This window comes from Cynocephalus volans, chromosome 10, assembly GCF_027409185.1.
Source record: "Cynocephalus volans isolate mCynVol1 chromosome 10, mCynVol1.pri, whole genome shotgun sequence".
Classification (NCBI taxonomy): domain Eukaryota; kingdom Metazoa; phylum Chordata; class Mammalia; order Dermoptera; family Cynocephalidae; genus Cynocephalus; species Cynocephalus volans.
The window spans coordinates 113818333-113844247 of NC_084469.1; the positions used below are offsets into that span (position 1 = coordinate 113818333).

Here is a 25915-nt window from a genome sequence, read left to right on the forward strand (position 1 = left end):
TCCCACAAATACTACCGATGATGGGAATCAGGAGGGGGGAAGAAAGTATGAGATTTTATAGGAAAAAAACAATCAAATGACTTATAAATATCATTCATTTAATATAAAAGTGACCAGTACGGCACTTATTTTGCAGTGTGGCTGCTTAGAAAAAGTGCCAGTGGGAGCATGAAGGAAGAAGCACCGGAAGAGACAAGAGTGAGCCCCGAGTCCCGCGGCGGCCTGGCTCCTAGGTGGGTGCAGGGAGTGGGAAGAAGAGAGACATTAGAAGGAAGTTTTCCTAGAGAATTTGACAGTGACCCTTCCAATGTAAGCCCCCAGAGTCCCTGAATTCAAAGCTGTCTGGAAATCATGCACCTGCCGTGCCTATTCACAAAAGCTGGAATCTCTGCCCTCATGATAGTTGGGATAGTTTCATCTACAATCATAAATGTAAGCATTAAACTAATATAGTATAAAAACAGGATTATATTTTTAAAATTCCAAGTAGAATTTTATCCAGGAACAGACAGAGAAACAAAGGGAATATCAAAGGTGACATACTTACTTTTCTTATGATTAAAGTATGGCAGCATTTTAACTATGATCAAATTTCACTACCAGTATAAACATATACCACTAAATTGTCAAAGACAAAGATATATACTACGAGCTAAGAGGCCCATCCCTTGCTACTCTCGCTGACTGTGAGAAGCAGGCAGAAGGAAGGTGAGGAGAGTCGACCTCTGTTGAGTTTGATCACAACCTTATCCCAAGACAGCACGAACTCAGAAGAAACACCTGTGGAATTTTTTTTTTTTTTTCCAATTTTGCATTGCTTTGGCTCTTTTCCAAAGCAGCTATTTTACATTTATATACCAATACTGCTGCAGGACAAGTTGATCAAAACCTTATGTATCTTTTTAAGATGAAACTTTCAAACTAATAAACTCCAATTAACAACAAATTCTTTAGGATCTGCAGCCCTTCTCCCAAGGCATCTTGGAGGGGTAAAAAGAAACCCAAAGGGTATATCTGCCCCTTCCTCTTCCTGATTCTGTAGATGTCTTTGTCCCTGCGGTGCCCCAGGCTCTGTCAGGGCAGACATTGGCAGGGCCTTGGCCAGTGACAAAGGGAACGCACACAAGTTTTTCGACGAGAGTGGGCACCATATTTTAAAAACTAATGAGTGTTATTATCTTGATAAGAAGTGAGCTCTGTTTCTGTGGTTCTTACTACCAATTTCATAAGTTGCATTTTATAGAAAAGGAGCATCATCTGGACTCTTTTTAGTAATAATTCAGAGGTGACAACAGCCTCCTTAATAGAGCTGTCCTCAAAAAAACCCACCAGTGGGCCGGCCTGTGGCTCACTCGGGAGAGTGTGGTGCTGATAATACCAAGGCCATGGGTTCCAATCCCTATATAGGGATGGCCGGTTCGCTCACTTCAGAGAACGTGGTGCTGACAACACCAAGTCAAGGGTTAAGATCCCCTTACTGGTCATCTTCTTAAAAAAAAACAACAAAAAACCCCACCAGCAATTTCACACGATCCTGGACAGCAAGCCCATCCCTAGGGTCCTCTCATGGGAACACCCTGCTTTGTCAACACAATTTGTACCAGGTCTGCTCAACGAATAGTTACTCCTTTTGCCTCAGATTAGAAAAAAGACAAGTGGTTTGCATTTGACAACAATAGACAAGAACAAAACCTATCTTATTCTACTTCACAGCTATCTGTGTAAATGTGCCATCGGTACATTCATGTAAATGTACAGAAAATGATGGTAAACTTGGGGGCAGTTTCCTCTAGAAGGCAAAAGCTACTGTGAAAGCCCACACAGAAGAAAGTGCAGCCGCCAAGCTGCCCCCACATCCTCTCAGGCATCTGCACCCCCACTGTGAGCACAACCCATCTTCCCCTGGGGCAGACTCTGCCTGGCCCTCTCGCCCCCAGCCACCACCCTAAGAGCCACCACCACCTGGGCAGTGCAATGTCTCATAGGTGGGAGAAGGCCAGGCGGTCCAGTGGCAGGTCACCACAAGTTGGCAGGAAGGGAGAACAGGTGAGTCCTTACCTGCCCGTCCTGTCCAACGTGATGTATCTGTAGATTACCCTGCAAAATGATGAAAAACAGGAGACTATCAAAAACAAAAGCAACTCCAACACCGAGGCAAGAACTTCCCCATGCCATTTGGGAATAACTAGAAAACCACTAATTTTATAAAAATTCGACCCCTTATAACAGTAATAACTCCAAAACAAAATATTTCAGCTCAGATTCTGGAGACTATTGTTTTCTTGTGAAAACAAACAAACAAAATGACTCAGAAAAACATCGTACCCATCCCCCAAATGAAATTTTTTGTTTGTTTTTTACTTTGAAAGAATTTTAGACTTAAGAACTATGGAGAGTGTACAGAGAGGTCCCATGTACTTATGGCCTAGCTCCCCCACTGGGGACATCTTACAGAGCTCAACTGCATCAGTACAACCAGGACGTGGACAGATCAGTGTAGTTAACCCAACCACAGACCTACTCACATCTCACCAGGAGGAAACTAGTTTTTGGCTATTGTAAAAAAGAATTGTTTTAAGTCTGGCAGACTCTGCTAAATGTCTTACTGCAGATATCCTCATGTTAACAAAATAATGACTTAATTTTAAATGAACAAGGTAAGGATCTATTGTGATAAGAAGACTGATTGCATATTGTAACTTATCACAAAGTAATCATTAATACTATCAGCAATTTCTTCTAATTTATTACATTCAATTCCTAATGGAAACAAAAAATACTGGATTGCATATACAAGCTGGATCCAGTTTTGAAAACTGAAAAAAATGGGCAAAACTGATAGTGAAATTGAAATTCAAAAAGTAATCTAAAGTTTTATTAGCATAAGTAATAAAAAAGCAAATGTATTGATTTTTTTTCTTTTACTGTTTTATCAATTTTCCTTTGTTTCAGATGATGACAAGCAAATTAAGAATTCTGATTAAATGCATGTGCCTTCTAGAGGATTGAAGACCCTTGGCTGACATCTCTAGCTGTCAGTCTGGCCTCCTAGCCCCCCAGGCATCTGGCCCTCCCAGCCCCTGCACCATAGCCACTGCATGGTCAGGTGCTGCCGAAACCTGTGTCTGCCTGGCTGGTGGCCTCACCATTCTACTGTCCACTCCATGTGGAGATGACAAATGACACTCCTTGTGTTGCCATCAGACCAGGCATGGTCCTGTCCCCAGATACCCCATGCTCCTGCTTTACACGGAACAAAGCCTGGCCCTCAGCTGGGCCCACGTACCCCCAGTCCTTCTCCAGCTACAATCTGTGCTGCCTTCACTCACCCGTGTTCTGACCACACTCCTGTGCCTTCTTCCCTTCACTCATCTGGCGGCACATTTATTAGCAACTTGATCATGCCAGTGAATGAACTGATCCACTCACATGACCAGCCCTCTCTTTCCCTTGTATTAATTCTCTTGTGTCCTTTAACAGTACCCTCGCCCCCCCCACGCCCCCCTGCTCCTGCTTTCCCTTTCCAGGACATGCCTCGTCAGCTGCTGGATGCACAAAGCCTGCCAGGCCCAAAAGAAAGCCAAGCCACTGACACCCCGAGTCCCTCTCCTAGAAGGTGCGTGCCCCTGGTATTGTGGCGTGCACATCACCCTTCGGCCGTCCTCATAGTGTCTCAGGCACGGCCATCACGTACACCATAAGTCCTTGATCATGTTTCCACCACGGTGCCTGCACCCCACACACTGCCTGGCAGCAGCAGGTGCCCTAGGAAGACCTCCGCACAGTCAGTGAGCAGGCCTCCTGCTCTCCTCAACCAGCACCCGATTCTGGGGGCCGAACATCTTCCTGACTAATATTATATCCATGTAGTGAAGGCGGTCTAGGCTGCCATTAGAATATGAGGAAAACATTCCAAAAAGTAGCTCTGAAAGGCTATGCACCAGTAAACTAGTCACACGCTTCCCTTGAGAGAGTCCCTGCAAGGCTCTTGACAATTCACAGCTTCTGGTCACTGGTGGTTCTGCATCTGTTTCAGCACTCAGTGTGTGGAAAACTGAGGTCTCTGTAGCAACACATCTTCAGGCCCGTCAAATGCAAAGCCAGTGCCATCTACACGTCCTAGAAGCAGGCACGCTCTTTGTCCCGTGGAGCACACGATGCAGGAGAACACGGGCACATGCCACATCTCTTAGAGCAACACATGTGCACTGCTCAACAGTCCCGGGGAAGCCAAGTGCGTTGCATCTACTGATGTGGCCTGTGCTATAGGAAATGACCACGATATCTCTTCAGCAGATAGGCCTGCCCTGAGGGGCTCGTACAATGTCAATCCAGGCATATAAACAAAGGAGCACCAGGACTGGCAGGTCATTTTCCAACAACTCAGACTGTCAACCTGACCTTTATACACCAAACCCCTCAAACTTCTGAGCGTGTGGCCGAGCCTGACACCCACAGTCCCGTGGCTGTAAAGCTGGCACACGTGGACGTAACAGGATTTGTGCAATTGGAAAGGACTTGCAGCACTCTGTCCTTGTCATTGATTAACACTGACGAAGAGTGGAGTGACAAAGTGCTGACACCAGGAACAAGAAGCCTGGGTCCCGTGAACTTGAGACAGCTCAGATGGCCGATTGCAGGAGCAATGGTGTGTCAAGAGCCACCTACAGCCCCTGGGACTCGCACATGTTCCTTGATGAGACTCCCTGCCACCCCACAGGTGCCAAAGAGGCAGCTGAGGCTGGCAAGGCAAGGGCAGTGTGCACAGTCCCGCTGTGCCCCCACCATGCTGGGGTGCTCCCCAGGCGGGAGGAGAAGGCTGTTCAGAGCACCAACCATAGCCAGGAACAGCAACATCAGCACATGAAGTCTTTGCAAAGAAAAACAGACAAGAGGAGGTCATGCTGACTCACGGGGAGCACAGCATCCAGCAGCAGGCAGGCCTGGCATGCAAGCTCTAGGAGTGGGAGTCAACGTGGAAGTTCCTGTCATCGTTTCATGTGATGCAGATAAAAGTCCAGGGAGTGTGATGGCACGGGCCTGCCGACAGCAACACCTGTGACCATGGCGACCAAACTCACCTCGCTGTCCTGTGTGATCTGCACCTGCTCCCCTTGAGGCACCTGGGCGATATGGAGGTGTCCCTGTGGGATCCGCAGCAAGAAAAGACATCAAGAAGCATCAGAAGAAAACCAAAACCAAAGGAAACAAGAAATGCTTTCCAGAATGTCTGTTCTTGATCATCTGCTCACAATTCAGATAAAGACACTAAATCTGGAAGAGGGCGATGTAATACGAGCATAGTCTAAGCTTACTAAATTACCTCTTTAAATTAAATTTTTAGTACGCCGTTGTCCCCCCTTATCCATGGGGGACACATTTCAAAATCCCCAGTGGGCACCTGACACCACAAACAGTACTGAACCCTACTGTGTTTTTTTCCGTCCATAAATATGTAAAGTGTGGATATGCTCAACAAAGCAAGGATTCACGTCCCAGGCAGGATGGAGCAGCGCCATTGTGAGACAATATCACACTACTCAGAATGGCACACAATTTAAAACTTACAAATTGTTTATTTCCATAATTTTCCATTTGGATTTTCAGACCACAGTTGACCATGGGTAACTGAAACTGCAGTAAGCTAAACTGAGCACAAGGGGGATATACAGAGCATTTCATCGTAATTATTAAAGAAGCAATTGGTCGGAGGAAAAATCTGTTAAATCTTTAAGTACTACTAAACAAGTAAATTTAAGAATGTGAATAACATATAGAAAAGAGGGAAAATAGAGTATTAGAATGACAACTTTTTTTTTTCATTATACTTTCAACTCAGAGGGACTAGAAACCTGGTGGAAAACAGCAGGGAGAGTATTCCAGCTACCTGGGAATGCTGGAAAGGTGGTACGAGCAATGCGTGACTGGGGTGGAAGGGACACGAGACGTGTGCATCCAGATTGAGAACAGGCAATTTTTTAAATCAAAGAAACATTCACACAACTATTTAAATAGTTCAAGTAAAAACTAATAAATGTGGTTCCAAAAACTCAAAGAATCCTACTAAAACACATTCACATTTATAGATACAAGCAGACAAATAATTCCTATAAACCTTAAGTTAGTTAAATGAAATGATACTCATCTTATTTAAAATTCTATCTTAGTCAAAATGGATCTTAAAATAAACTACTGTAGAATGTTCTATGTAAACCCTATGACAAAGCTATCTATTCTGGAATTCTTCCAAAGAACTTTCTTACTAACAAGCTAAGAGTAACTGCCTTTGTGAATGTCTATTAAGCAAATTTAATAAGCTTATTAAATTTGCATTCCTAACTGTTTCACCTCCTTTGGAAGAAGAAGGAAAACTATCTAAAAGTATCAGTTCAGCATTTTCTAGGCCTTCCTTTTGCAGGCAGCGTGCTGAGTGCGGCACCAGCTGAGGCCACGCTGAGATGAAAATGGTGTTTCCTTCTCAGCAGAGGAGTGTCCTCCCTCCAGGAGGAAGCCCTGGCAACGTGGGGTACAATGATGGTACACCATTTTCAAAGGCCCCAAGGAGGCTGGGTGCAACTAGAAACTTCTACAAGATCCCAGTGGTCACTTAAAATTCCCAGCTCCCCAGCAAAGTTCCCAGCAAAGTCTTCCCTCCTTTTCTGCCAGCTCCTACTCTCGTGCCTCAGGAGCCATGTGTGTAGAGGACCTTCACCCAGGAGTTGGCCTACGGCATCACACCACCACAGCTTAGGCCACAATATCCCCCAGCATAAAAGAACTCTCAATGGGGGTGGGGTAAGGCAGGGCACAGTGACTCATCACGAAGGTGGTGCCCATAAGAGACTAGTGCAGCTTGGACAATTCTGAAGGAAACCAAGGCCACCAGCTCTTTCCACTGATCCCAGAAGGAAACCACTTTTCCTTCCCTCAGGAAAAGATGCCTGTGTTTCTGAACTGAGAAATACTTATGCTGCTTCCCAGGAGGAGAGGCAGAAGCAGGGACTGTCAAGTGGCCTCCAGGTGCACATGTAGGGAGGCCAAGGTTCTCTGCAGGACAGGGATGAGCAGGGGACCAATGAGCCACCCTCGTGCACTTCAACAGCAAGGCCACTTGGTAACTGCCCTCATCTGTGGAATGCAAAAGCTTATCACCTAATTACTTCTGCTTACATGAAGTACTCTCACTTCATCCCAAGCTATCCATGTATTCCAGAAATGAGTGAGGCTGGCTGAGCCCTTTCCCCCTGGCAGTCCACCCCCCAAGTGTAGCCCCCCCAGGTATCTACCCATTAATGAGAAGGGTACATACTACTTGGACCTGCCCGTCCTCTCCAATCTGGTGGATCTGCACTTGCTGGGCGTTGGCCAGGGCGTAGTGCAAGGCCTGTGGCTGCGGCTGCTGAAGCTCGGTGGCAGGAGGCGGGGTGCCCGTCATAGTCTCTGTGGGGTGGATGCAGGGTGTGAGCATCAGGGGTCAGCCCAGAGGACAGAACAATGCACAGTATCTCAGGGCTTCCTCTTGCCCCACCCTCCACTCCCACAGAAGATCAAAAGAATTGAGTCCTTCCTAGACTCACATCCACGTGTCGCCATTTTTCTGTAGAGATCATATTGTTTTAGGTAACCCAGATTTCTGACATAGAAACCAGAAGGGTTTAAAGAATTGAGTCATTGTAACAAAACTCCTTCTATTCCCATTGTCTTATTTAAATGAATGAAGTCCCGCAGCATGTATCTGCAAACATGAAAAACAGGACTAAAATTGATGTTAAACCATGTTTCAGGTGAGCAGTAAGTAATATCTGCACATGGATAATTAAGCTAACTAGGGAAAAAGTTCTATCCACTCAGTTAAAGACACATCTCAAAAAATTTTTACTTTCTATGCTTAATCAAAATGAGATATATTTATTTTTCTTTACTGTGTATTAACTGTAATTGTACAAGTTGAGTATCTCTTATCCAAAATTCGTGGGGCCAGAAGTGTTTCAGATTTCAGATTTTGGAATATCTGCATTATATTTACCTGGATAAGCGTCCCTAATCTAAAAATCCAAAATCTGAAAAGCTCCAATGAGCACTTCCTTTGAGTGTCACATGGGCACTCACAAAATGTCAGATTTTGGAGCATTTCAGATTTCAGATTTTTGGATTACGGATATTCAACCTGTAATTATATCTCAATCAGAATTTTCTTCAACTCTTCAGAAAAGAATATTTTAAATTTCTTGTTGCTGAGAACTATGATAATTGTTCAATAAAAACTATTGAGCATCAAAATATATTGAATTAAGATGAAATTCTGTGAGAGAATTAGAATGTTCATATACATGGAAGGAGAAAATGAAAGATATAAAATTTCTGATTGTTAAAGAAAAGCTCTTCATGGATTTTTCTAACAGCTAACAGGAGGTATCAAATTGCCATGGAATACAGATTCCACTGAATACATTTTTAAAAGTAATAAAATAGTAATAAACTGTTAATACCTGAAATATGCTGGAAATTACATCCTTTTCAGTTACTCAAACTATATTTTAAAAGTTTAGTTGTCAACTTTTTAAAATATCAACTTGAAAATATGAGGAAAGAACATACTTTTCAAATTTCATTGAAGAGGGCACATGAACAAAACATTCAAAGGCCACTCTGCTAGCTAGTAACTGCACAACTAATCAGACGTGCTAGTCATTTCTGCTCCAATGGGAATAAAAATCAACTGATTTTGACAGTTCTCAAATAGCTCAAACATATAACTAAGAAGGACAATCCCCAGGGTTCTAAAAAAAAGAAAAAAAAAAAAAAAAAAAAAACCCACAAAAGATACAATGTGTGGGTATGATGTAAATAAATGGTTTCCAGACCTAGATTTGGATTAGCAAAATTACCATCTCATCAAGCAGCTCAATACAACTGTGCAGTATGAAGACCAATTTAAATCCATATTTTATAGTTCACATGATACCAAAGTCTAGTGCAAAAACCTGCACTGCTTACTTGTTTGTGATCAAGAATTGTGCAAGAACCACTGCAACGAACTGGAAATGAGCATGCTGGCATCAACATGAGGCTCGGGAGAGCACGGAGGTGGCTGTGGACCGCTCATCCCCAGTGGGGCAGTGGGCTAAAGACGGGACACAGCGTGCAGGGCCCCTCCTCCCCTCACCCGCCTGGCGCTCACTTCCCAGTGTCCTCTTGCACTGAAGGAAGCAAAGATGCTGCACACACAGACGTGCAAGCAGCGGGTCCCTAGAGCTGGATCTCTGCAACTCTAGAACACTGTCCACTGCCTAGACACCCACCTGAGGCTTTCTATTCATCAATGAGATTTGTGGAGGAAAATGCTGAATTGTATTTGTGGAAGTTTTCAAAACCAAAATGGAGTTGCTTGTGTTAAAACCCCTGACAAACAGAGCCAGAAAAGGCCAAGAAGGGGGGCCCTCACGCACATATGTCTGATGTGTCTGACAACAAGGACTATCACAAAGGACTCTGCAAAGCCACAACCCTGCACAGAGGCCACGGCAACCTTAATGAAAATACTTCTGCTCAGCAACTGCCTGTCCAACCTCATACTGGCATCACCCTTGCTATTGGTCCTTGCAGCCAAGAAAAATTATCCCAAAACAATCATGTCAGCCTCCATCCCTTTTCCTTTAAAACCTTTGCCTTCCTTCACCTCCCTGAATATGCGCATGGCTTTTTATGGCAGGTGCGCTCCCACTGCCGTGCCTATTCCTGAATAAATATCATTTTCTTTTAGAGGGTGTCTCTGTTTATTATTTAGGTTGACATATTTTAAACAATAAAATCCAGCCATCTTAAAACCAAGCACATATAAAAGTTTGCACAGTGTTGCCATACAGAACAAAAACACAGATACTTTCGTAAACTGACTTTTTAAAAATCCCTGGGAACTAGTGATTTTATGGTTTGTATTCAAATTGGCCATACTAATTCAGCTTTAAGTAGACTACCTTGGCTCAGAATCTCCTTTACAGTATTCATTTGGAAGTTCCTTTTCTGTCTGCTGATAACTCAAAAGTAAACAAGACAACTCTGGCTGGAATTACTATCAAGTCCAAATTAATGGAATTCTGGCTTAATTACACTTTAGTGGAATGTTTCTGTCACCAAAGTAGCGTTAAATATCAGATTAGCTTTGTCAGGCTAAGAATAGATGCAAAACGAACAATGACAAAAATTCCAGAAATCCTTTGATCTGACTCCTGCTCTGCTCTATCTAATCTTAGCCGAGTACATAGTATGTTAAAATACAGGACTACGGAACTGATTCAGTGTGTTCTCTGCTTCTCTCAAAGCTCATTCGATCCCAGAGTTCAGGAGGGCAGCCTTCAGCCAGGTGAGCTTCCGGCTTCCAACAAACTCCACAAGAAAGTGGCACTTGTCTGTGTTTATCAGCAGTGGCATGAAACTGGATATAACCCCTCAAAACTCAATTCTTCTTCTTCTTTTTTTTTTTTTCTAAAAGGATGACTGGTAAGGGGATCTTAACCCTTGGCTTGGTGTTGTCAGCACCACACTCAGCCAGTGAGCAAACCGGCCTTCCCTATATAGGATCCGAACCCGTGGCCTTGGTGTTAACAGCACCACACTCTCCCAAGTGAGCCACGGGCCTGGCCCTAAAACTCAATTCTTCTATCTTCCTACTCAAATGAATGCCTAAAAGCCACAGGAGTATAATTATGTTAGTTGCCCTCACATAGTTTTTTCACAAGTCCCACCTTGAACGCAACCCTCATTGTCAGTCTCACCTGTGTGTTCACTCCTGCTCTGGGGCATCCAGATATCCACGTAGAGAGCTGGAAAAAAGCTGATTACACAGGAAAACAAGGAGGACCCTGCTACCCACACAGATGGGGTGTGGTACTGAGAAAACGGCACATTGTCCAAGCAATGAAAGATGCTATTGGCCTCCACTTTTCTTTGAAAGCCACCCTGGCATTAGACAGCTGATGAAGCTTCTCAGACGTGCCACATGTGGGGGAACTGCCTGGGGGACTCAGACATTGAAGACATGCTCACAAGGCTGTTCACAAGAGGCAAACAGCACCTGAGAGTTACGCAAATCCATAACATCTTAAAAGAAATGCCAACATGTTTATAAACAAAGTAAGTTAAAGAAACACAACATTGTTAAACTGTACTATTGCAGGGCCGGCCCGTGGCTCACTTGGGAGAGTGTGATGCTGATAACACCAAGGCCATGTGTTTGGATCCCTACATAGGGATGGCCGGTTAGCTCACTTCGGAGAGCCTGGTGCTGATAACACCAAGTCAAGGGTTGAGATCCCCTTACCGGTCATCTTTTAAAAACAAACAAACAAACAAACAAACAAACAAAAAACTGTATTATTGTTATTCAGTTGAAAGAAACACTGATAACTGGGAGAAGCAAACACTAATAAGTAAAAAAATGTAAAAATAAATAGAATCAAAAGCCACATTAACAGAGACAAACAACATGAGCTGGAGGTAAAGAGTTCCTGCATTTCCAGTTGCAAAGTTGAAAAACAGAATTAAAGGTTAGTAGGCCCAACAACCCACCATGTTTTACCATACTCAGCATTCCAGCTCCTCAAATGTGGTCTTGGGCCAGCAGTGTCAGCATTACCGGGTGCTTGCTAGAAACAGAATTTCAGACCACTCCTCAGATACACTACAACAGAATCTGAATGTAATGTGATGCTAAGGTGGTCCACCTACGTGTTGAACTCAGAGAAGTTCTGCTCTGCACCATCTGCGGCCAAGATACCAACTCCACCTGAGCACCTCCAGAGATGGGGACATACCATGTCCTGAGCAACCATCTCCCTGTGGGGAGAGTTCTGCATGTTCTACAGCTCTTCCTCATTCACTCAGAACATGTATGGAGTGCTAACCGTGTCCAGCTCTGTGCCAGTCCATGCAGATCCCAGGAGAAAAAGGACAAAAATCCCGGGTGGACTGAAGTCTACCTCCCTGAACCATGCCAACCCTCTTAGGACAAAAAATCCAGTGTAATTCTTCACTGATGTGCCACTCCTTCAGGCATCCAACAGACCTTGATCAAACCTTGGGAAGTCTGAATTTCTAACCATTTTCTTTAACCACTCCCTCAAAGACAATGGTTTCAAGTCCCACTACCACCATGAAAGCCTATCTCAGGACAGTTCTTTTCAGTGGCTCCGAAATGTTACCATTGTGACCACAAGTCAGACCAGCTCAGAGTCGGGCAGGGTCTCACTGTGCATGGTACACCTCCATGACTAAAGCCCCCTCCCGTCACACTCACTCTAGGGAAGCGACTCCACACCAGTGGGGCTGGCAAACAGCTCAGCTTCACATGCTATTATGTTTATATCTGCACCTGTGCAAATGCTATGAGGCTACATTTGTGGCTGTGAAATCTCATCTCATTTATTAAATTCACCCCTTCAAGATCTTTCAGTGTCCTAATAATGTAGGCCACGATATCTAGTAGTTGTCAGGTTATATAACAAGAGCTTCTTGCTCTACAAGGCCCTTAGCAAGTTTTGATTCACCATTTGATGACATAAATCACTGACCATCCAATGACCATGTCTGAAATAAACAGAAGGCACAGCCTGGCAACCCTCCCTGGGTTTTTCATCTCTAGAAGTTCCATTTGTTCTTTTTATATCTTCTATTTCTCTCCTTGCTACACTTCTTTTTCCCTTTAAATCCTTGAATGTAATAGATGTATTCATGTCCTAGTCTGCTAATTCCAAGCTGGGCTTCTCTCCATCGACTGATTTTCCTGGTCACAGGTCACAATCCCCTGCCTCCTGGCATTTTTGATTGGATTCTGAAAGCTGTGGGTTCTGCCTCACTGAGTGTCCACATTTCGTTGTCTTCTTTGCAGTGTTGTTACTCATGGTTCAGTGTGGCTGTCTTTATTCTGGAGACAGTTTAGTCCCACTCTCAGGTATGGCCTGTGGGGCCCCTAGTGAAGGCCCTGACTGATCCCTGTGAAATATCCATGCTGACCGGTGGGATTCTGAGTACCTTTCAGCCCAGTGTGAACCATTCCTAGGACCACTGAGCTCACAGATGCCCAGCCACTTTTCACTTTAGGAATGTACATCTTAGAATTCAGCAAACACTTGAGGGAGCTCCTATGCATACTCTGGAGCTCGTCTTTATGTAAACATCTCCTCTTAAGAACTCAACTCCACAACTTTGAGCAGCCTCAGCCTCTCTGAATGCCTGTCCGTCTCCTCAACTCAGAGACACAGCTGTACTCTGCTTGGAATCCACCTTGCTGTGCCATGGCCCAAAATGCCTCCAGAAAGAAATCCAGTGATGGCAGGGCCACCTCTCTTATTTCCTTTCTCTCAGGGACCACAGTCCTGCGCTGCCTGCTGTCCAATGTCTTGGAACAGCTGTCATAAAGATTTTGTCCAGATTTCTAGGGCAAGAGAATCCGGTCTGGTTCCTGCTGTGTCATGTCTAAAAGCAGAAATCTCCTCCCCTTGAATTTTAAACAGCATTTTTAAAACTATGAAACTAATGCAATGTTTATTGGAAATAATTTGGAAACTACAGTAAAACAGAAAGAGAAAAATAAAAGTTATAATCCTACTACCTAGAGATAGTACTGTTAAAATTATCACATATAGATTCTCAATCACCTTCCACAGACAACTATATACTTTTAATAAAAATGGGATCATACCATAACTATGGTTTTCACATCTGCTCCCTGCTGACCAGTTAATAACATCTAAGTGCATCTCAAGTCATGTATTATACTTCTGTAACTACATTTCAATAGCCACAGGCTATTGTGCTGTATGATATTTCACCAAATGCATTTAACCCATACTCTCTAAATTTGCAAGACAGAATTCCTAATTTTAACAGAAAGGCATAGATTCCTCACTAAGAGCTTCTTCAATACATGCCTGCTTTAGGGGCACAACTTGTGTGGTCCACAACAGCTGGCGGTCTCCCATCTTCAAGAACCCTGGCAACAGCTAAGGCTAAGTATCTGATAACTACCAAAACAACTGAGAAAAACTCCTTCCTGGAGTACGCTTCACAAGAACAAGACCCTGAGAGAACTCCAGGTGATCTGGTCCGTAACTTGCAGTGCTTCCAGGATAGGGACAAAGACTCATGCACAGAAGAACTGACCCCGCCCATCACTGCCCTTGGATCCCAACCCAGTCCCCAGTCAGAGCTCAAGTTCCAAGAGCTGCTGCCAAGGGAACTATTGCGGGAAAGTTATTTTTTTTTTTTTATCTTATTTTTTCGTATTTGGAGATGTCTCAGGTGAAAGATAATACAAAGTCACGTTGTCATGCCTAAGAAAACTTCCTGAGGACACACAGCCCTTCTACAATGCCTGAGAGGTTTTGCATTATCTTGTGGATAAGTCTAACTGAGGTCGTAAACTCAAAATAAGAATAAACAGCACAGCAATTCAGTATTCACCCCTAACCCCTCATCTATGGTCACCAAGCAAAAAATAATAATGAAAATTATAATATAATAAAAATAATGTTTTTTTTTTTATTAGGTCAGCAATATGCTCAGGTGCTAAATCACCAGGCAGAGGGAGGAAGGTAAGCAGCTCTTCCACTGTGCTGACCAAACTACTCCCTCCGCTCAGAACTTATATCAGTGTGCAAAGGCCTTGGCCTTGATACCCGTTCTCTAGAAAACTTCCAGGGAAGCCCCACAGGCTTTTGTCCCTCACGGAAGAGCTTCAACTGATGGGTTTTCCGCCCATCAGTTGAGCAGGGCAGGGGTGAAAGGGTCTCCAGACAGCTCCCACTGCACACCACCTCTGCCCAGGCCTTTGGTCTCGAGCGGCTGCCATGGATTCTGCCAGGTGTGCTGGTCCCACTCTGGACCATTCCCCCGAGAGGCCAACAATGCCAACTGCTCTGAGGCCAGAGGAAAGACCAGACTGAGTGTGAAAAGTGTACCTGATCCACTGTAGGAGGACGAGGACGGCGTTCTCCGTGAGAAGCTCTTGACCGCCAGGCTCTGGCCCCGCTGTTTCCGCCGCCACGCTGTCCGACACTTGGAGTCAATGCTCTGCTTGATTCGATACCAGTCAGATTCCGTGATTCCAAATTTATAGAAAAGGTGACCTAGAAGAACACATCCCAAATAAAAGCTGTGAGACAAAGACCTTCCTCTTGGGCCCTGGCTGTCTGGAGGAACTTGAACACAGGAAAGGGCCTGCCCCTGGAGTCCCTTCAGATCCATCTGCTCACACTCTCCATCAAGGTGAGATTTGCTCCTTTGAAAATGACAGAGAAAACCACGTTTTAGAAGAGAAGGTAGTTAGCCAGTGAATAAATGGTCTTCCAGGATCAGCTACAAATACCCACTAAAATATAATGGCACATTATTTTCACTAGTCTAGCTTTTAAATAACTTTGACATGGTTTGCCCACATCCGATGGAAATAAGCTGGCACACAGGGCATGAAGGGCACTCGGTTTCTCCACACCCAGCTGCTCTCTGTCCTGAATTCACAGATGGCATTGCGTGCCCTGAATGCCTGGAGAACAGGGTCAAGACCTCCACCGTTTAATTGGAACCTGTTTCCACAACCCCCGCTCATTCTCCCTTCTGTTCACTCGTATCTGCCTGGCTGCCACCCCCCTTCCTTCATGTCGTGGCTAGAATGGCACCTCCATGAACCCACCCTTACCCCCATTTACCAGTGTTCCTCCCATCCTAGGCCTCCTGACTCTGCCCACCTGTCTTCCCAGCGCCTGTGCTTCTAACATTGAGAGCACGTGTGTTCACGGTGTCTGCTCTTTGTCCTTCTCCAGCACAGAGATCTTTGTTTCACTCACCCACATATGTCAGGACCCAGAATATCCTGGCACACAGAAAATGCTTAAATATTTGTTGAATAAACGGTGACTGCCATCAATGTTAAGACATCCTTCCACTGCTACTAGGTCTGATGCTCGCTTATAGGTTTCTCGCGCCCTCCCCTCATGCCTCCTCAGTGACGGGGGCTCTCCTTCAGGGCAGCACCTGTGTGTTACTGTGCTAAGGCGTTGTTTCCACCCCCAGTCCTTTGCACCCCAGCAGAGTAGGCATGACCCACTCTAGTGTTGTGCCAAAGACAGCTGCATGCAATCTTGCGGGCTCCCAGTAACTCACGTACATGCGGCAGAGCACCTCAGTGGTACCCACATTTATTAACCACATTTACAGAGAGCTCTCAAAACATTGCTGAACAGCATCTAGACACCCCCTTATACTCAACAACAAGAAAACTGAGGATCTGGGAGGCCCCTGTGGAGCTGGCCACTGAATGGGGCTGATTTCCCGCTGCAAGTCCAGCCCACTTATCGCTAGACCACATAACACCTTCTTTGGCAACAGGAAGTCACGAACACGAATGTGTGAACCACAAGAAATTCTCTTTAACATGCTGACCTCTCTTGCTGCCTCGGGTAGCTTCACTGATTAACAGGAAAATAAATGGATGAAATTCAAAATTGTAAAAGTAAAAAGATTAAACTGAAAAACTTCCTGTTTTGACTACTAAGAGCACTGAGTTTGGACCATCTACTGAGAGTTAAATTACTGCCCAATCTCTAAAAATCTGTTCCTATTGAGATCAAAATACTAGAAATAATCAAAACAAAGGAAGTGTTTGTTTTTTAAGTACTATATTAAGCATCAAGTTTCTTTTATTTTGGAAAGACTCTTCTCGACTTTTTCTGTAATCTAGATAAAAAGAAATTGGGTTAAAGAGTGGTAGGATTTACAGGATCAGGAAGAACAATAACCTAAGGCAGTTTCAGGAGCACTTTTTCATTCTCATGCATAAAAGGAAATCCATAAATAAAGTGACAACCTGGGTTTCTGACTTTCAGGTCATCTCTCAAATAATCATGGAATCATCACTCAGTAAATACACTGAGTGATTGCAATGTATGCTGGGTATAGCTTCTAGAGCTAGGGATGGCCTCACACAGTCCCAGGTGAGTTGCCAACTTTATGACAGGAGAACCCAACTATTAAAACTAGTTACGGGAGAACCCAACTATGGGCTGTGGTTACAAAGGAGCTCAACTATGACTGTGGTCTCTAAGACAAGAGAAGAAACAGCAATCCCATGCAGTATGAGAACATCATCTCTGGAACACTCTTCAATAAAAAGGAACATTCTCAAAACCATCCTCCTGTTTTCATGTCTTCACACTCAAGGAAAAAACTTCCAAATACCTCTAAGTATTAATGAGTTTACACAAAATTTTAAAAACCTATTAGTAACAGAATATGTATAAAACATACAGGTGTATAAACGTAAGAAATTAGCAAAAACATTAACATTTAAATTCAACTTTGTAAAAGTCAACTTGCCAGTTCAAAGCCTGGCTTATATCCTTTAAAGAAGAAACACATACGGACATAGTTGTACACTGTCCATTTGAAAGTCTCCTAAGACATCGCGTTACGTAATTCCTTCCAACAGCAACTCGCAGCTCCAACTGGATGGCACATGACGCCTGATGGCTGCCAAGAGAAACCAGCTAATGAATCCCCCCACTGAAGGAGCTGTGGGTTTGGAAAGGGAGGTCAGACGGAATCTGAAGGATGCACAAACACGTTCCCGTTCTGCCCTCGAAGCTCATGCTCAGACATCAGGCCAGCACCCTGACCTCAGGGAAGGAGCTAGTCTCCTGGTCTCTGGGCACTGCCTGAAGCTGCTGCTCTCTTTGACGACTCTTCACCTTTTCTGACAGTACTAAACAACCCCGACTTAATAAATAAATAGACTAGGAGAAAGCTTATAATGATGATATAAAAGTATTGTCCTGAATTTAACTAGTATTTCACACTCGTTAAAGCATTTTATCTCTTATGCTATTTGATGTCATTACCCTCCCTTCAATTTTGAGGCAAAAGCCAGAAAAAGGACAAGTGATTTGTCCAAGTCAAATTACCAGTCAGGAGAAGAACTAGCCTTAAAATTCAGACTGCCTGGTGCCCACCCGTGTGAAGTGGCGTCACTCTGCGATCCTATGAGCATCCTGAGAACCCAGGTAGGACAGAGGAAGAAGATGTGCAGACAGGAGACAGGGTGGAAGTCAGGGGGGCGTGGCACCTGCAGCAGGTTCCTGGCCTCTGGCTGTTGCAGCACAGATTCCCGACCAAATGCAGGTTCCCTAGCAATTGCAGCTCCCCTCACCTGGAAAGCAAGCCCCGAGAGTCCACCCTGACCACTCCTCTGAGGAGCAGCAGGGACACACTTGCCCTCCAGGCTCAGAACGGTGGTGCCACAGCCTGCTCTGGCTCCTTTCCAGCCAGCCACCTGGCAATCCCCCAAAGAGGTAAAAAGACGCTCTTGGTCTCTGTTCACTGCCCTCCCACTTTCCAGAATGCCCCGTTGACATGGGTGACTCGAGCCATGCAGCCAGACTCCCTGCTGTCTAGTGGCCTCATGGAGGGCCATGGAAGATGTCACGGGGAAAGGGCAGGCAGCGTGGGCTAATTGTCCCAAAGGAATGAAGAACTCCATCACTGCTGCTGGGCTCTCAAGCTCGAGGACAAAGCAACAAAGAAAACTGAGTGCCAATGATTCATTTCTTGAAATTACAGCCTTGAATTGACAGCGACTGGCCCCGAAAAGCAGCAGGAATCCAGAATGCTCCGAGCGAGGGGCTGGCTGGGACGTTCTCTCCCACAAGCGCCCCCACACCTCACATGTCTCAAGTCTCCGGGCCTCGAAGCCACAGCCATTGCTCTCCACCACTCTGTGAGAAGAGACTATGGAGCCACAGCTACCCCAGCATGGAAAGAGAGGGCCCCGTAGGGCTGCTTTCAGGGCCACCTTTGGGGCCTCCTCTGAGGCGCAGCGTCCAGGTCACTGCTGAGAAGGGCCCCCAGCAGGCCTTCACTTCCCACAGGCTCCTCCTCTGCCGCTGGCCAAGCTGACCAAGCCTTCTCCAACTCTCCAGGGAAACTGGCGCACCCAGTGTCCCCTAAAGACATGTGCTGGCCCACGACAGACGAATGTCTGCGCCTGTGCCAGTGTAATTCTGCCCTCAGGGGCACGTGCAAAGCAGCCTGACCATTTCGCCGCAGAGAAACTGAGAGGAGACACGTCTGGTTCGCACAGTTCAAAAGAACCCATGTCCTGCGCCCTCGGTTGAACAGTGTCCCCCCAAAGCTCATGTCCTTCCCAAGACCTCTGAATGAGGCCTCACTCAGAACTAGGATTTTTGCAGATACAACTAATAAATTAAGACTGTCACTGTAGAGTACAGTGAACACCAAATCCCACAAGACTGGCACACCTATGAGGAGAGGAGAGAGAAACACAGACACACAGGGAGAAGATGGCCATATGACGGCAGAGGCAGGGACAAGACAGTTGTGGCCACAAGGCAGGGAACACCAAGAGCTAGTGACCACCACCAGAACCTGGAAAAAGGAAAGGCCCCAGAGGGAGTGTGGCCCTGCCAACACCTTTTTCTCCGAACAAATGTCCATGTTTTAAGCTCTCCAATCTGTGGTACTTTGTGACAGCAGCCACAGGAACTTAGCACACCTGCAAAACACAATGGGCCAGGATTGCACACCTGTGCTTACAGAGGTTAGTGCCAGCTTTCTGCTAGGAAACACTACTTGCTCTTAGCATGGATGACTTTAAAAAAAAAGGCAACTACAGTCATCCTCGAACATATGACCTAGTTTGTGTAGATTAATCAAATTTCTCCCAAACTGCTACGAGGTCCCCTGGGGATCTCTTATCCACATCAGCATTCTTGAGAGATGTCTTCAAAGATCTGGAATAACCATCCTGATATGTTTTCACTTCATGTCTAGTCACTCACAGATTAAAGACTTCCTCTACTGCATAGTTCAAGTAGAGGCTCACATGATACACTAGTAAAAATCATCAGAATGAAGCCAATATTCTCAATTCAAAACAAAACAAAAAAAGAGCAACTGCTTAGGTTCTTAGATCACATATCTTATGAAAATCTTCCAAGTTTTTCAAAGTTACGATAATGTGCTACTTTTGCAGAGCACACAAACTACTTGGTTAGCTGCCCAGATTCTGGGGGGCCCCATCAATCCTTGGGAACCTTAAAACAGCTATACCCTAAACAGCAAATCAACCCCCCTTCGGTAAACTCTTGTTCCCTCGTTTTGAGAGGGTGGTACTTAGAGGCACGACCTCCCATATGTTTCGAAAACAGATTATCTTCTCCAGAAAAAGAAAAGAAGAAAATATTTATGCTGACAAACTAAAAGGAGAAACTTAAATCAAAATCTTCTCCATGATGAGCTGGACGTGGCTGAATGACAACAGCAGTAGGTTTCCGACTACTGACATCATGGATGTCACCGCAGAATTCGGAAGGAACAGCAGAAACTGAGGCAGGGGTGGCCATGTAGCCACTTCCACTCTCCCTGATGCTCAAGCTGAGCTTTCAGTGGCCTGGCCCATGCGCCTGTTTGTTTTGTTTTGTTTTCTGTGCAACAAAAAGCAAAAATAATTCAATGGGTCAAAAGGAGAAAAAGTAAACAGATATTTTAACATCTCAACAATTCTACCTGAACATTACCAACAGTACTTCAACTTTCAAAAGGCTTCACCGCCACCGGCACGACTGGAATGGGAGGGTGGGGAGAAGGGAGGGCTCTGTTCTTGATCTCTGTGGGGATTTCATGCCAGAGGAAGAAGGCCTGAGCCCACATCGCCTACTCCCTCGGACGGGGCCTGGCCAGCACTGTCTCCCAGCCACCTGGCAGCACTGAAGTTTTCTCTCCACTTGGAAACCAAAGCAGCCGATACATAGCTAGGGGCCCAGAATCACATGTTAATATGCACAAGCATCAATTCAAGCCTGGTCTGCCCACGCCTTCCCCCATGAGACACAGCCTCCAGTGTGAACTGAGGGTGCTGAGCCACACGTGCTGGGGACAAGGAGGACAGCAGACCACCATGCGTGTGGCCGACAGGCTGGCTCCTTCCCTTCCCTGCCCGGCACGTCCTCCTGCAGATGCACCCAGGCAGCGTCGGCAGGACGGGCTTGCTGGTCCCCCGTTTTGCGCAGAGTGCAGGGCCGTGCAAGCCAGGCACTCTGAAGGCACCAAGGGCGGTCCCACTTTCTACATGGAGGCTTGGAACAGCCACCCACTGTAAATGCTTGTGACAGACACAGATGTGGTTCTTAGAATTCCCTGCCCCCTCCTTCGCCCCTGGACTTGCCCACATGGCTCTCCAATCGGTGGGGACACTCAGCCACATGCACACTGACACTGTCACTCAAAGGTGCAACTCCCACCAAGCATGCAACACGCCAAACCTGTGTCCTCCTCTGCAGCCCTGATCTGCTTTCTGATGGCGGCTTTACCACATGCTACAACAGAGCCTTGGGGACAACCATGGGGCCACGCTCCCCCCCATAACTCCTGAGGACAGACACAGTATTCAGTTTTCTGAGTGTTTTTTTAAAAGATACTTCTTCTTTCATTGCGAATTACATATAACAAATAGATATAATATAGCTAATTAATACACTCTGAGTCAGGAATTCCTCTATTTTAAGGGAGCCTACGGGCTTCTCCTGCCTGAAAGAGAACGTGAGCCGCCTGGGTGAAGCACAGTTGGCTGCTGACACAGCAGCTGTTGGCACAGCCCCTGGCCCCCACACCCCTCCTAGGCCAGGGCTGCCACCTCATTGGGCGACCACCTGAATCCTTGGCTATCCATGGGCTCCTGTCAAAAACACTTGCAACACTCTGCCACTTGGACTTCAATTAAACACAATCATTGTGCTCGCAATTCAGAAGTGTGTGTCAGTAGATTAGTCACCTGCTGTATGGAAAATGGCTCTCTTCCCCACACGCAGTGACAATGGTGAATTTGTGAGTTCTGTTAAGCTAAGCCTTGCTCATGTTTCCAGAATCCCCAAAATGTGTCCACTACCCTCCGTTTCCACGGCCACAACCCTAGTCTATACCCAACAGTTATTCTGGTCTTTAAATGAAGCCCTGGTCACAGGCCATCTTTTTTCATACTAAGTCTTTCTGAGGGTCAGCCCTACCCATGATCTTCCCCAGGGCTCTGACTTTAACACCAGCACATACTGGCATCTCCACAGCACCAGGCCCCATGAGTAAGGACGTGGGCACCAATGTGAGCCTCCATCCTACAGGAGCTCACAACCAGAGGGACCTTCCAGAGAACTATGGCACTGGAAGGATGCCACCTTCTGGAGGACAATGCTCCTGAGCTTGGCCCAGAAGCTCGGGAAGGCAGGCCCCACTGGTGCAGTGCCGGTGCCCAGTAAGCACAGCCAGCAACCTGGACTTCCTGGGAGGGCAGCCCTGAAGCCAGCAAGCCCAAGGGGGGGAGGGTGGCGGCAGACACCATGCTTGACTCCCCTGCGCCTCCTGACACCCTGAGAGGTCAGCAATGCCTCTCAGAGAAGGAAAAGCTTGGCAGGAGGAATGACCCATGAGTTTGTGGCCTCAGTGCACAGGGAAACCAGGACCTGCCCCAGCTTTGTCCCACGCAGCACCTTCCACCACCCCACTCTCACCCTGCCACCATGTACTTCTGCTTTTTGCTGTGACATGCCACCCTGCCATGCCCCATCACCTCTCTGGAATGTTCTCCACGCCACTGTTGAAAACCTACACATCACAGCCTGTGCCCAGGAAGACCATATTCCTTGTACTGACGTTTCAAGGTACCTCTCCAAATCAAAGCCTACCACCCCCAGCTTCATGTCCTGATACCCCCGTCACCCACCTAGAGGGGCAGTGGATCCTCATCTGGGAAGAGTGGCCCCCCCAACCCAGATGCTGTGGCTCCTACACATGTACCAGGTCATGCCAAGGCCAGCTCCTGTGCTGCTACCTTCTCCAGAAAGTGCCTGCTCCCTGTCCAGGCTGCCTCGCCACCTGCCACAATGTGGTTAAGCATCCCATGACACACATCTCTGCATGCAACCGGGGCCACTCCTTACTCACCTTTATCCTGACAGCACCCTGCACCGTGGGCCATGCTGCCAAACACTGTCGCTGGTTCCCTAGCAACCCCACACACTTCAGGGCAGGTGCTCTTCACATAGTCACGTGCACAGGTCTGAGCGGGACCCACTGCCCTGAGAGGGTCTCAGCCTGCGTCACGCTCTAATGTGGAGGACGGCAGAGGCAGCGGGCCTGCTGCCCACCTCTGGGGGGCGCTTTCCTGGAACACAGCCATGCCTATGTTTTGTCAATGGCTGCCTTCAGAGCCAAGGAGTTGAAGATAGACCCCACGGCCCACAATGCCTGAAATATCTACTGTGTGGCCCTTAAGAAAAAGTTTGTAGACCCCTGCTCTAACCAACCCTGGAAAACACTATTCATCTTCTTTGCCTGAATAACATAAGCTGGCCACACAAGTGGTTTTTCACTACGTTATCTGAAGTGGTTCCCAGAGTCTGTGACAGGCGCCCACTGGTATCAGATGGAGTGGCACAAGATCCTGGGGACGATGAGCCACCCTGCCTACATGCAAGTGTAAGGAGGGACCGGGGTTCCACTTCTCAGCAACTTGCAGAAAAACCTGCAGCCTGTAGACAACCTCAGTCTTAATCAATGGTCAGCATAAGTAGCCATATGAAAAATATTACAGCCATTTTCCTAACAGCTACTGAAAAAATTAGCCTTTATGTTTCCCACTGCCCCTAAAAGGGAGGGGCATGGATCAGCATCAGAGATTCACCTGAGGAGCAAGGATCTCCCTGAAGGAGTGGCTGCCTCCTCTGCCGGGAGGCTGTGAACACTGACTAGTTTATTTTGTGTGAACACTGACTTGTTTATTTCACTACATTGTGTGTGAACCCCCTGCTCAACTGCAGCAACTCTCCAGAACCCAGATTTTCCGACAGCCTGTCTAACCCTTTTGTGTGATGTCTCCCATCTCCCGTGTTCTCTCACTTTACAGAATGGCCTCTGAGATTAGCGGACTCTAAGGAATGGATGGACCAGCAGACGTTTGTCAGGCCAGAGGGTGCTGATGAGGAGGATTTGAACATGCTTGCTTCCTTTCAAATACCGGCAGTGAGAGGACGTGTCCATCGCCCATCTGAGCAAGTGCTACACTTCAAAAAGCAGCAAGGAAAACTTCCCAGACCATGCTGGATGTCCACAGCAGTCTCAGGACGTCTCCTGGCTTGCCTCACAGCCAGGTCAGCCCATAAACATGTGGTGCGGCTGCCAAGGTTGCCCAAGAAGGAAGGGGACAGGTGGCACTCTGTTCATGCCACCAGGAAGCTCAGGGGGGCCTGGATCAGCATGGCCAGTGGGACAGCAGGGAAGGCCCCCAGTTCTCCTTCTCCTCCTTCAAGAGCAGCCTGAGGATAAGCGAGGCTGGGATTTCAAGGTCCCTGGAGAAACACGTTCTCAGGTGTTCACCTCATCCAGAGGGCAACAAACAACACTTTACTAAAGGAAACACTTTACTAAAGGTTCAGTACATAACCACCCACCACCCTGTGCTCTGTGGCCACCACTGATCTGGCGCCGTCTCCCACAATGAAACGTGGGTCCTGACTCCTCTGGCCAAACGCCGCCTCACCAGCCCCTCCCCATCAAACCCTGCTGCGAAGGTGGCAGGAGATGGCAGCCATGCACTCACAGCGGATGCCATAGATGGTGAGCGGGTCGAGCTGCTTCTTGCCGTGCTTGCCCTGCCCCGAGAGGTTGGAGACGGCCTGCACCTCACGGTGGAAGAGGTAGTCCAGCAGCGTCAGTGCCATCTTCTCAGCCGTGCGGCAGTTGGTGCTGATGTGTAGCATGTCGGAGGGGATGATGGCGCAGCGCACACGCATCTCAGGGTTGTTCTCGTCGCCAAGCCAGGTGCCATTGGGGTAATCCTCTGAAAAAGAGAAGAGGAGAAAGTTCCCAGAGGGCCAGGGCTCAGGGGCATGCTCCAGTTAGTGCATACACTCATGATGGCCAGATGTTTGGCTCAAACACGCTCGAGAGAGCCGCTCCATGGGCTGCTGGGCAAATCGTTCCCCAGCTTCCACGCTAGTGGCCGAGAGAGCTGGAGCACCTCCATTGTTAGGAGAGCACGCCGCAGGTGCCAGCATCTGACGAAGAGCAGAAATGATGCTATCATTCCCAAAAAGGCGGCTTAGATTTCTTTTAATCCATTTCGGAAAGCTGAATGTGACAGATTGTATCATGTAAATACTCTTTGTTCTACACTGGAGGCTGGCTTCCACAGGAGCTAAACCTCTCTTGTTAACTCAGTTAAAGCAAATGGAACACAGAGCATTTAGCGCTATCCATTTATCTGAAGTCTACCCAAATGGATCCTGCCTAAAGCTCTTGGAAGACTCAGAAGTGTAAACCCAGTGGTGGAAGCCTCTGCAGCATCCCTGGGGTATGAGCCCAGACCTCACATGCAGGCCCGAGATCATCCTGAAGTCTGGAAGAGGTGATATCACACAAGCTCTCATCTCAAACACCAGATTCTCTTTACAGCCCAGCAGTAAACTCTGCTTGTGTTAAGCATTGCCCTGCATCTGCAAGGGCATCAGAGCAGAAGCCACTTGGAGAGTGCCTTCCCTATGGTTCTCAACTGTGACCTGGAAGGCCAAACCAAGCATGCCTGCCCTGGGACATCTGAGAACTGATGCCCGTTCCCACGCTTAGAGGACTTTGCACGTGTGCGCTAAGAGGCCACTCGGACACTTGGCACAACCTCAGTGAGATGTGAATTCCACGGTTCTCTTCTGCCCTGCTCGCGTGGCCACGCAGCTTGCGGGGATAGCTAACCTCCACAATACTCACCTTCCCGTACCACTGAGTCCACCATTGTGCTCTGGGCCAACACCCTCTCCTGTTTCATGAACCCTCCCTCCCTCCCTTCCGGGGGTCCATGTACAGG

General features: G+C 46.8%; 1 protein-coding gene across 11 annotated transcripts in view; it reads right to left on the reverse strand.

The window, feature by feature from the left end:
• The window catches only part of BANP (BTG3 associated nuclear protein), a 125443-nt gene that overhangs the window by 37439 nt on the left and 62089 nt on the right, over nt 1–25915 (reverse strand). For 7 of the 11 annotated variants that reach the window (XM_063109291.1, XM_063109298.1, XM_063109293.1 and 4 more), the window contains 5 exons: nt 24656–24895; nt 14958–15125; nt 7310–7440; nt 5082–5153; nt 2059–2097 (listed from right to left, as the gene is read on the reverse strand). In XM_063109291.1, the coding sequence (XP_062965361.1) occupies nt 2059–2097; nt 5082–5153; nt 7310–7440; nt 14958–15125; nt 24656–24895 (650 nt within the window). The remainder of the gene's footprint in view (nt 1–2058; nt 2098–5081; nt 5154–7309; nt 7441–14957; nt 15126–24655; nt 24896–25915) is intronic. The other 4 variants (XM_063109299.1, XM_063109294.1, XM_063109297.1 and 1 more) reach the window with 1 other exon arrangement.